The sequence below is a fragment of the Haliotis rufescens genome, unplaced genomic scaffold, assembly GCF_023055435.1.
Source record: "Haliotis rufescens isolate VD_foot unplaced genomic scaffold, xgHalRufe1.0.p SCAF_7, whole genome shotgun sequence".
Classification (NCBI taxonomy): domain Eukaryota; kingdom Metazoa; phylum Mollusca; class Gastropoda; order Lepetellida; family Haliotidae; genus Haliotis; species Haliotis rufescens.
The window spans coordinates 46,342,434-46,355,496 of NW_025964361.1; the positions used below are offsets into that span (position 1 = coordinate 46,342,434).

The window sequence follows — 13,063 nt, forward strand, 5'->3', positions numbered from 1 at the left end:
CCACAAACAATCACTTCACTAATGGCGAGCATTTACCAACCCGCGACAATCGTGTCAACTCGGGGATTCCCCTAGCAATAAACTCGCTTCTAAACTCACTGCTGTTCTACTGTCGGGTAGCCACAATGGCTAGACTGGACCCTTCTGGAATGGTTCATGCCATAAAAGTCCAACAACGGAACACTAATTAATACGGGCCGACCTTGTGTTCATGGTCTGGTGAACACAGGTCAATGGCGGCTCGTTAGCTCAAGATTCACATCTCACTGTTTTGATTTATCTCACTATTCTTTTAATATATTTTCCAACTTCAACTGAAACCCGGTCCCGTGTTACACGCATGGCACACGCGTGTGCAACGAGTGACTCACGCGTGCTCAACGGGTTGCACACGCGCTGCACACCCGTTGCACACCAGTGTCATATGCGTGTTACACGCGTTCTCAACGCGTGTTAGGGGGAATGAACTTTTAGGCAGTAGTGTAGATGATACATAGGTATATGCTGTCATGAACACTACGATTTAGCGAGTGAGCGTGTTTCAGCTACATTAACATACAACCAGTCTAGATGTATTAATTGTCACTAACTCCTTTAAACATATAGTGACCTTGAATTTGACCCTTGTATGCCGTAACCCTGAATTTATGGACGTCACCTGCAGTTGTGTCTACGAACTGCGTGAAATTAAGCCTTCCTCCAGCATTAAGATTACTCAATATGTTTTACTGTTCAAAACTTTACATACATCACTGGTATTATAACTTCATTAAAAGTATTTGAATTTCATTGGTTTAATCTGTATCACGTGACGAAAAAATACATTTCAGTGCTAGCCGAGCAATGGAGAAGTGAGCTGAAAAGCGAGGTCATTATGTGGCAACCAAGGACCCCTGAAGTGGTTGGACCGGACCAAGGCCGCAGTCCTCGGGACCTTGTTTACGCATTATGACTGGGCCAAGGGTATCAATTTGCTCATTTTATACCTATTACAATCCTCCACTGTAACACAAAAACAAATATGGTTAAACTACTGTGTGTGATATTATTATTCTTTTCGCAGGCGTTTCCGCTTCCTTCAAGCAGTTCGTACCATCACGGGACGCCTACGAGTACAATAACTGAGCGTCCGCGCTGCTCGGCCATGTTGTGGAAGTGTTGTCACTAGGGGAATCCTACGAAGCCACTCTGGAGAAACGGATCTTCAAGACACTGGGGATGAACGAATCACGTGTCCTGGGAAAGACGATAACCACAAATGCACCAGGAATGGCAAAACCGTACTTAAACGTGGAGAACAAGCTGACATTAACGGATCCCTCAATTAACGAGTAAGAATAAACATTTAATCCCTTTCGTTTGATAATTACTTTGTGCATTTGAGACATACACACAGTGCGTTTTCAGCTTATAAAGATTATTCACGTATCTACGTTTGAGCTTTTTATTCAAAACCTATTACTTGGACGAGAAACGTGTGTTCTTTTCGCACTAAAGATTAAGCAGTTATGAAACAACAATGACAAATAATTATTAATCTGCATATATCTGGAAAAACTGCGACCATCGGGCATAGTAAATGTAGCTTTAAGCCACAGTCATCATAATTCCAAGTATTGCATGGCGGCCTGTGTCTAATCGAGTCTAGGTGAGGCAATTCAGTATTTGATAGCATGAGCAATCATAATTAGCATCTTACGACAAAGAATTAAAATTCCGAAACATTGTATGAGTGAATGTTGATCTCCGCAAAAATGTTACCGTTGTATGAGCGGTCTGTAAATAATCGTTTTGAACAGACTAGCCAGTGTTTGAGAGCATGAGCTATAAAATCGGGATACGATCAGTGATACACAGTCGACCAGCTGGTCACACATTATAACCATCCGATCCACATTTGAGATCCAGATGGTTTTAAAGGCCTAGCCGTTTCTCGAATGTCCACAGGTGTATTTCTTCCCAACAACACATTCAGGATATGGATATTTCCGGTGAAGAATAGATACCAGCTATCCCATGGTTGTGGTACGAACTGAGCAAGGGGCATCGGGTCAGACTCTGATACATCTGTGGTGCATGTTATCGTACCTGACAGTGTCGATCGCTGCTCATACGTTCAGTCACTGGTGTTTCTGCTTTACACTACAATTACCGACCTACTGGCATTACCAATACCACACTATGGTGCCGTGGGCATTTGGAAATGTCTCCAGTAAGAAGGATAGGGTGGTCAGGATTGGTTTATTTTGTATATCGAACAAAACTGGCGTGTGACGCTCCTCATGACATCGCCTCTGAAGATAAACATGCGTTTCAGAAGAGCAGTTCTAACCTGATCTTCATGGGGGTTGTTGCAAAAGACACTAATGTGTAAGGTTTGTTTAACGTCGGTTTGAGCAATACGTCTGTCATTTGATGACGTGTCAGTTAAATGTGTGGGGGAAAGCCCGAAGTAATGAAGGCTAAAGACGTTAATTTATCCAACAGTTTTCACGGAAAGATAAGCGCACCCTGTCCCACCGATGACATAGGTCACATATGTAGTATAGATGTAGGCCAAAATATGGAATTGCATCATTTGGTCTCTTGGAGAAGGCAGCCACGTCTCTAAGGCAACACTTCTCAAAATGCTTCACCAAGGCCCCGTATGTTGTAACCCTGATCCAACAACTTCTGAGAAACAGTCGTATGACGCTCTTTGAAGGCTTCGAGAAAGAACATTCTCGATGTGTAACTCAAAGTAGTAAAATGTAGACGCCAAACACTGGAACTGCTGGAATTTTGCTCGACATGAGGGGAAAGCTAACTATTGGAAAGTAGAAATCCCCACTCCTGTCATAAAGTATTGTGTTCTCAGCTAAATAAGCTATTTTTTTTCTTGGATTTGCTTTCGAAAATAAATAAGTTTTACACCAAATACTCGAACTTAGACTTAATTGATGTTCTTCATATGAATAAGCAATGTAACATATTTCGTTTAAGCTATTTAATTACACAGTTTATATTACCCAAATCCTTATTCGGATTAATTCCACAAACTTACTTTTAGTAGGAAATGAGAGCCATGATGTAACGTGTGCATGGAACAAAAAAGGTTCTAAAATGTCATCTGCTTCAAGTGTTGGTATTTATAGCCCATCCGCACATGACACAATGCAATGAGAACAGGAGTTGCTTCCCTTTGACCACTACCCGTGTTTTACTTATCTACCCTGAGAGAGAGTGTACGCTGTGCTGCTTTTACCCGCAAGGATGGAGGCTAACACATTACCGATTTCACTCCTTGTGTGAGACAACTGAATGCAGTGTATTATTTATGTTTTAGTGTAATTTTAAAGTACTCTTTGCTATTCCTCAGAAATGATAAGTTAACAAAGTAAATGAAATCGGTTCAAATAAGACACGTGGTGATCCGGGGTAGAATAGGTCTTCAGCAACCCATGCATGCCGTCAAAGGCGACTATGCTTGTCATAAGAGGCGACTAACGGAGATCAACATTCACTCATGCAATGTTTCGGAATAACACAACATGTACAGCCTTAGACGAGAAGGTGAGAGGCAAGGCAGGCAACTGCATATTTTCCATGTCATAAAGATATAAGATAATGCTGAATAATGCTCTAGTTTCATGTTTTAGTGACGCGGCTGTGTCAGTCATCACAGGCACCTGTTGTGTAATTTAGTTGTGACATAATCCGGGGTCGAATTTCAGATTTGCCCTAAATTGTCAGGACCATACCTTTGCTAGTTGGTTTCAACAAGCGACCTTCAATAAAGGACCTGTTCATTTGGAGCTTTTATCCAACATTATGTTTACACTTCGTGATGTACCCGAAATAATGTTCAAACAGCCGCGTTAACTCCCTCACTCACATTTTCACTCGTGTACTACTTAGAAAGGGAAACTTCAGTTATTTTAGGTACAATCATGCGTCAAGTATGGCACAGCGGTGTATTAGAGAGAGATGAGTATAGACTCAATAATATATCGATCAATAGTTTTGTGGAATTATACTCTCAAGCATACCCTAAAATATTGACTTGTCCATGAATCATACGCATTAAACATCTATCACGTGTGATGGACATCATGAATATTGCTCTCTTCGAGAGATGTCATTCAAAATATAACAATTTATATAGTTTTCTTATCACATACTCCTGGCTACCTAAGAATCACACGTGTCTGCGGGGAAAGAATATCCGGACCAGGGTACAAGGTGAGTTATCTTCGTTACAACATACAATTACCATGAACCAACACAGGCCAACAAACCCATCTGGCATTAAGATTAACACGACTGTGTCATTGATTGACCCCTTTAACATCCCACGCCTTCCATCACCAAAGTAATGCTGGTATGTATCTCCTTGTTATCTGAAGTAAAACACAACGAGACTGTCGGTGAGAGTGCTTCGCCCCTGTATCTCGCGTTCAGTGTTTGCGGATGCACTTAGATCTGCCTGTCATACAACGAAGCAACTCAGCTTATCTGTAATCTCAACCCATATCGCCTCATATATATTTTCTCGGCGGGCGTACTTTACGTTGAGGCCAACGCCTAGAATCTCGTAAGCCGTTCAGTACCTTGATAACTCTGCAAAATACATGATGTGGTGTATAGTAGTATTACTGCTCATGTTCTCTGTCTCAATAGGGTCGGCGGAGGTTTTCTCCGATGACCAGGCGAGTAAGGTGGCAATGTTTGTGGAAGAGGTCATGCATTGTAGACAGGTCCCCGGGCTGACCCTGGCTGTTGTGAAGGGGGGTGAGACGTGGACACGGGGGTTCGGACAGGCGGACATAGAACAAGGAGTGAACGTTACCAAGGATACTTTGTTTGGAATTGGATCTGTGACCAAAGCTTTCACGAGTACCCTCCTGGCCATGATGTTGGATGAAAGTAATGGAAGGTATGTCAGACATAAAAAACACATACATGATACATTCTACCCATTACTTAACAAGCGACAGTACTCTGTGACACTATTTCTAGGTGAGTGAATTTCTAGGCACGAATACAATAACCTCTTGCCTGGACATAAGTTAGTTAGTTTGGAATTGTAGATTATCAATTGTGAAAATCCTCGTAGATCACAGCGAGGTTAATCTCTTAATGAGAAATTTTGCAATTCCATTGGTTTAATCCGTTCCATGTGACGAAACAATACGTTTCAATGTTGACCCCAAATTCACGTGACTGACATTGACCTTAAATACGGACTCGTCACATGATCAGTATTGACCTGTCAAGTGATGAATACTGACTCGTCTGTTAGAAAACAAGATTGCGTCTGATACTAACATTTCACGGTTCGCAGCAAAATTATTGTAACGAAACAGGGGACAGTCTAACAGCTTCATCAATTGTAAACTGAAGTGAAATTCGGTTTAACGTAAGGAATCATTACTCTTGTCGAGATCAATATGTAAAATCAAGGACCCTAGGAGCCGACCCCGAGGTTGTCCGGTCAGGCCGCCGAAGGGGTAGGGTCCTGGGGTCCTTGTCGAGAGTAATCATTTGTATATAATTGTCTTAAAGTGGATATAAAACCAGGTCACTCTCATTCAAAATAGGTGGTCATGGTCTTATTCATCAAGGGTGTTTGTTTCCTCTACTCTAACGTTGTTCCACTGAACAATATTTACGTAATGATATGTATACTCTAGCATCATCAACACTTCAACAGATACTAGACTGAGTGAGTATTTAACGCCCTACAGGAAATATTTTAGGCACGTAACGTTCTGTGCCATTTAAAATTTCATTGGAAACTTTTAGTTTTGGTTCCTAATGTGTATGGTATGATAGTGTATCTAATGTGTAAGAATGACCACAGAACGACTGTCGAGTTGTATTCACTTCCGGATATTCAAATCAAATTGCTTTTGGTATAAGATCATTGCGTTATTGAGTATTCTGTAATAACAATAAACAAATAATTGTATGTAGCATTTGACTCCACAAAGTCCTAAAATTAAATTTAATGTTGATGAACAACGATCTTTACCGTTAATTTTCTCGAATAAAGATTCAAAACTATTTTACAATTTATGTACAGGTATATTTCAGAATCGCTCCCAATGCTTTGTGCTTTTAGCTGTACAGTCACATGTTCATGTTTATTTCAGTCCTGTACGTATTGTCCCTCACGTATGAAAATATACATTGCTTTGGATCTTTGCAGTTTACATTATTAATTTATATACAGTGAGGAACAGTCGAAATGTGGTAAGTGTGAGTGAGTATACTTAGTTTCCCTTGTATATTGTTGTTGTTATTCGTGTTTATTACTGTTACAGTTTAACATGGACGTCAAAGGTCAAGGACGTGTTGGGTCCAGACTTTGCATTTGTGGACGAGGAGAGAACAAGGGAGACTACTCTGAAGGATCTTTTGACCCACCGCACAGGGTTACAGCCTGCGGTCTTGCCCCTGTTTGCTGGACTGGACCACAACTTGACGAGAACTGATTTTGCCAAGTACACTTTTTTCACATCTGATTATATAACATTATTTTTCAGGAAAATGTCACATGCCAGAATATGTATTTTTGTATAAGAGGGTACTCTGCCTTGTCATCGAAGTCGCCCCAATTCGGCGGCGGAGTTGTTTACCGTCATGACACCTGGTGTCATCACTAATTTTCTGTGGTCATTACAATTCCATTTCCATGTCGAACAGCCGTCTCTCTCTCTGTCTGTCTCTCTCTGTCTCTCTGTCTCTCTCTCTGTCTCTCTCTCTCTCTCTCTGTCTCTCTCTCTCTCTCTCTCTCTCTCTCTCTCTCTGCGAGCTACATCCTCAAGCCCTGTTATAAGTCCCATGTCGGTTCCGGTACAACCACTTAAGCTGACGGCCATCACTCAAACCCCAGGGCCCAAACAAGACACACAGTCTTCAATGACTGCCCAGAATTAGGATAAAGATTGCCAAAATTGCAAAATGGTTGCACGTTCACATCAAGCAAAGCATTCAAGCAAATACACTAACTTCAATCAGCTAATATAACCTAACTCTCATGATCACTTACAGTTAAACCACACAGCCCACACATACAGTCAAACCAAATTGTCATTGTGATCTTGACATCTCACACTGTGACAAAGTGACGAAGGAACTACTGTGGTTTATGCTATTATTGTTCTTTTTTGCAGGCGTTTCCGCTTTCTTCCGGAAGTTAAGCCATCCCGTGACGTCTTCGAGTACAACAACTGGGGGTACGCTCTGCTCGGCCATATAGTGGAAGTGTTGTCAGGGGAATCTTACGAAGCCACTCTGGAGAAACGAATCTTCAAGCCATTGGGGATGAACCAGTCACGTGTCCTTGGAAAGACGATAAGCGTAAATGAACCAGCTATGGCAAAACCCTACTTTGACGTGGAGAACGAGCTCATATTAACGGACCCCTCCATTTACGAGTGAGATAAAACATCACTTTTGCTTAATAATTATTTTGAACAATTGACACAAATAACACTCGTTTTCAGCTTATACAGATTATTAAGATTGTCAGGCGGTAGGGCTATTCATGTATCTACGTTTTCACATTTATCACATTGCGATCAACCAGTTATCAAAAACAACAATGAAACGTACATTATATCTCCTAAGCACAATTGTTAACAATGATTCATAATTATAAATCAGCATATACCTGAATAAATGCTGTATAGTGAGAGAGTGAATGTTGTTTTAAGCCACATTTATCATTATTCCTACTATTTCTAGCCGACCTGTATATAATCGAAGAATCTAGGCGAGGCAATTCGGTGGTTGATAGCATGAACAACGATCCTCGTTATTATTCTCTTACCACTTTCAGGCGATGGAAGATCAAGATTTAGTCACATTGTTTTATCTGCTGATCTTGATTCTACGCAGCATACATCCAGGAGAGGCCGCAGGTGCCATTGCGTCATCAGCAGAGGACATGGCTAAATGGATGCACTTCCTGCTGAGGCAAGGGGTGACAGCAGACAACGTCACACTGATCAAATCTAAAACACTCGCGGAGGTCTTTAAATCTCACGAGAGTATTCCTATCAGTCAATCCTTGTCGAAGCCAAAGTTTCCCGTGGTGGACTTACAGTATGGCTATGGCTATGCATGGTTCATGTCGACTTATAAGGGTAAGACACAATCCAGAATTAATGTTTTCATAAATAAATATGCTGTACGCTGCAATGAGCAATCTTCAAGTCATAAAACTGCGGGAGACATGGAATTGGCTGTTAACACAGCATTGGCAAAAGTGATCGTACTGGCTGCCTGGTGTGGCGAACAAACTTAAGCTAAGGATACCACATCTTCTTGAATATTAGTAAATAACTTATTTTGTTATCAATGATAATAATTTATAATGTAATGAAAATGTCAATTTCATGAATAGCAGATCATAGTTCTCGATTCCGCTAAACAAGCATCTGAGGGCATCCCATTGCAAGTCGACCTTTTACCTACCAAACTTATCAGCATCTAGATTCGAAGACTAAATGATGTTCTCAAATCATGAAACCCAAACGTAGAAATGTACACGCGTGAAACTGTAAACTCTTGATTTAGTTCACCAAAGTAAACCGTAGCTAGACACTTTGGTTGCACTCGTGCAACACTCACGTTGTCACCGACAGACAGTGGAGTGACTGAGGACAGGCACGAGTCACACAAGATAAGATCATTATTTGCGGATGTAAGGATCCGATTCTTGACTGTGACGCCACAAGATTCTAAAGCCACTGTATCCAAACGACTGCGTCACCATTGTATTTGGGCCTTTTGACCTTTTACGGGGGTATCATATGGACACGCCAACATCGACGCTAAACACTCAGGTTGGTGCACACTACACAATGATAATAGAACAGGAACTGGCAGAGAGTCATGTCTCTCATGACAGCAAGTGAATAACGTCAACGATTTGCTTTGGACAGCTCGCTCTCCTGACATGTCGCCAATTTAACACCACCTTGATCGTCATATTACAACACGACCAAATTAATACAGGCATTGGTTGGGTTTCGTTTTTTTGCTCGTCAGTGTATTTTATGCTCCTCTTTCACATGTTCTTGTATCACTGTAGAGTATCATCATGGTATTGAATATCCTATTATTATATTATATACACTTGAGGTATCTAGAATGACTAACATCATTTAGTCCAATTCATTTTCAGACCCTTGAGTTTAACATACTACTGTCTTTCGCGAACACCTGGTGTCATCACTGATGTTCAGTGATCCATTCATATAACTTTCACTGCAATTTTGTCCAACTTTACCAGCGCACAATGTCACAATCATGACAAATGTAAGTAAGGTGTTTAGATATCAATTGTTAATGTATTTAATATTCTATGTTTTTTTCCAGGATATAAACAAGTCAGGCACACAGGGGGCTTGTTTTCTTACATAACCTGGCTAGGACTTTACCCCGACATGGACTTTGGAATTTTTGTAAGTGCCAATGGACCGGGGACAACGGACGAGGGAATTACAGAAACAATTATCTCATTCTATATTTCTGATATTTTGATCGGTGATCAAACTTGGCTAAATTCATCCACGGCTTGCACATTCCCTTTGCCATGGGAAAAGATGCCGCCAAGTGGTCAAAATAATTCCGACGTCACGAACGCTGAAGTGGAATGCCTTGATTGTTATGTTGGCAAATACGGGCATTATCTGTTTGGTGACCTTGATGTCAGAAGGGGACCAGGGTCGTCATTGGAACTTCACTACAACAGGTTATCGGGTTCTCTCAATACCACAGTGGATAAAAGTACATTCAAATTGGAAGCATGGGGCTCCTTTAGGTTGTTTTCTCGGCCAGGTAATGCTACGGTTCTGGTTCCAGTAAACTTCCATGGGATAAACAAAGGAAAGTATTCACAAATTGACCTCATTTTCCCCCACAAGTTGACATTTAAAAGAGGTATCGGGTTTTATGATAAAAACATATACACAAGTACCAACACTGAAACAAATGGGCAGACCGTAAAGGAGTTTAGCAATCTTTCGATGGTGTTTGCAGCACTAAGTGTAGTCTTAAGCTTGTTTATGTGGTAGGGACTGTATAATCTTAAAAGTTTGACCTGGAGCATCTTATGACAATAGGATATTTCACTAAAAATATTTGTGACTCCTTCCGATACATAGTTTTATCCATTGTATTCATATCTGGCCAAATGCTGATGAAAAGATAAAAGATACATTTAACGTATGCTTTGTATAAAGTAAATAGAGATTTGTTTTTTAAAATGTTACATTTTTAGTGTGGGGTGGGATCAATAATTGGATTCAAGAAAATAACAAATAATGAGATGTAATATATTGTTTCTACTTTACAAGATGATTGTTATTGTGGCCACTATTTAGGCACCATTTGTTAAAAAAGATTAAACTGGTTAATTGTGTGGTTGAAATGTTGATTAATGTTCATCAGATCTGCTTACCATCTTGTTTACCCTGTGTTCAACAGAACATATTTGGCCTTTTATTTCAAAATAGAACTCCGTGGTATAAATATCAGTACCCATTTGTAACTCGGGTAGTTTGTATAACTTGTCAAGGCCCTGTGGAGAATTCTGTTCTAATTTGGGATACCCATCACATACAAGCAGTCGGCTACGATATTGTTTTAGGTATGTTGTAACTCAATGAACTGCAACTGAAGTGACAAAGTGAATTGAAGACTAGATACTAATAATGTAGTTAATTGTCTTTGAGCCGGTATATAATCCCGAGGAGACTTTCGTAGATTATTCGTTTCTTCTTAATTCGTTAACGCCGCACCGATCAATAGTCAAGTTATGTTACGGCAGTCTATAAGTAATCTGGGATTGATATGGTGAACGATCTATGCCGTCGTGGTATGATGGCACGCAGTTATGGTATGATGGCATGCAGTCGTGGTATGATGATACGCAGTCATGGTCTGATGGCACGCAGTCGTGGTATGATGGCACGCAGTCGTGGTATGATGGCACACAGTCATGGTATATTGGCATGCAGTCGTGGTATGATTGCACACAGTCGTGGTATGATGATATGCAGTCGTGGTATGATGGCATGCAGTCGTGGTCTGATGGCACGCAGTCTTGGTATGATGGCACGCAGTCGTGGTATGATGGCATGCAGTCGTGGTATGATGGCACGCAGTCGTGGTATGATGGCATGCAGTCGTGGTATGATGGCACGCAGTCGTGGTATGATGGCACGCAGTCGTGGTATGATGGCAGGCAGTCAACTTCGCCTCCCGAGTCTGACCACTCGATCCATTAAGTCGCCTCATCCGACAAGCATAGGTTGCTGATGGCCTTGGAACCACCATGGGCTCTCTAGGTATCTGAAAGAAGCAACATTCAATAAATGTACACATATGTTAAATATATAATGATTTTTTCAATAAACAGAGATATGAACTGTTACTGGGTTTGATGTTCTCTCTGATAAATATTTCGACTCAGATGGTACAGGCCATATATTGATTGTGGCATATTGTGCAGTTTAACAATGTGAACCCCGATTATACCGGACGTCAAAACCATCGATCTTTCATCATAAGCTCAGTAGCGGCTATTATTAATGCTGAGCCAAATACAAAAGAAACCTGTCTCCCACACTCTCCCTCTTTGCAAAATTAATACATTTATTAAACTTTCTCCTTACTCAAAAGCAGCAGAATATCTGTACATAGCAAACGTAATAAATTAACATGTCGTTTTTAGGTGTAACAAAATCAGTAAATGAATAAGACCAACACCTGGTTTGTCTGGGCCAGACACGATTATTTTCAGGCTCCATATATATGGCTGGAATACTGATGAGTGCAGCGTTAAACAATTCATAACAAACCGTACCAGGTAGTTATATTCAATATAACATAATAGCAAAAAATGCAGACATTTAATATCGGGGGCGGACAAGCACAGACTCAGGCAGTACCAGTAATTTCAATGCATCCACCATAATTCTTACGTAAAGATTATTAGACAAGTGTATTTCTGTATCGTTTATGCCTTATGTATGATAATTGCATTATGCGCGCCTTTGATGAGAATAAGTATTTTTTTCTTTTTCCTAATATATGATATTTATGATGCAGAAAGACATGAGGTTAATGCCATTCTTATAATAATCGATGTTTAAGACGCATTCTTACTGAAGAAAGTTACTTTAGAAACTGCGTACAGTGAGTGAACCGCACCTGAAACAGTGGATTGGATTTGCAGCCATGGTTCCCTGCAGAAACAAGCACACATCGAAAATCTCATGTCTGAATACATTGGGAACTGAAGGTATTGGTCAAGCTGACATTACATCTCCGTATGGGCCTAAAAGCAGTTCCTGACCTCATTTGCATATTTATCGGATCGTGATAGTAAATAATTGTATTCTTTTATTACATCGTTAACAGAATCGATAAGATGATAAATTTGAATATTAATTGAATAAAAATTTATTGAATTTTAAAAGCTAATTGTTACAATGTTACAGTGTTACGTCTGAAATACACAACGGATGCTTAATAGCTTCTCAATATTGACTTTGCACTTATCAAGTATCAAGTAACATGATCGGAATATGCACAACAGAGACAAATATATGAAAAATGCTCATCTTGAAGAAAGATCCCTTGAGCAAGGTCCAAATTCCGGTGTGTTTCGGAGTGGTAATTGATGATTTGGACTTTCCGACTCCGGTAGATGAATCGTGGACACGGAAGATCATGTTCCTGAGGCAAGAGAATTAACTGACTTTAAAAGTCCAGATTCCACCCTTGCCGAACTAGGCTGGAATTCCTGGGCTCGATCGTGGCGCCATCAGTGGCTATACGAGTTATATGCCTCTCCTATGGACCAATCAGATTCCACCTCTCGTATCACTTTCGTATCATTTGCTTCAAACAAAACGGTGGCGCCCCGTCAAGACGATCTGATCGATAATCAAGATCTATATTGTGATAAAACGAGTCTTTCATCACGGAGTGCATCAAATCACGCGAGCACCTTGATTAAGATTTAGAAAATATCTGTTGACAACGAGTTAGCGGTGAACATGCT

At 40.5% G+C, this 13,063-nt stretch overlaps 1 protein-coding gene across 1 annotated transcript; it reads left to right on the plus strand.

The window, feature by feature from the left end:
- Positions 1-4,469: 4,469 nt before the first annotated feature.
- On the plus strand, positions 4,470-11,428 carry LOC124143664 (penicillin-binding protein 4-like). Its single transcript, XM_046512691.2, has 5 exons — positions 4,470-4,915; positions 6,306-6,485; positions 7,158-7,421; positions 7,885-8,132; positions 9,370-11,428. The coding sequence occupies exons 1-5, from the start codon at positions 4,611-4,613 to the stop codon at positions 10,065-10,067; spliced, it is 1,695 nt and encodes a 564-aa protein (XP_046368647.2). The 5' UTR covers positions 4,470-4,610; the 3' UTR covers positions 10,068-11,428.
- The last annotated feature ends 1,635 nt before the right edge of the window (positions 11,429-13,063 follow it).

Bases quoted from the DNA above. Each gene is read 5' to 3' on its own strand.
- LOC124143664 (XM_046512691.2), top strand. From the start codon at position 4,611: ATGATGTGGTGTATAGTAGTATTACTGCTCATGTTCTCTGTCTCAATA. The intron at 4,916-6,305 runs GTATGTCAGACA...TTACTGTTACAG, and splicing joins TTGGATGAAAGTAATGGAAG to TTTAACATGGACGTCAAAGG. The intron at 7,422-7,884 runs GTGAGATAAAAC...GATTCTACGCAG, and splicing joins ACGGACCCCTCCATTTACGA to CATACATCCAGGAGAGGCCG.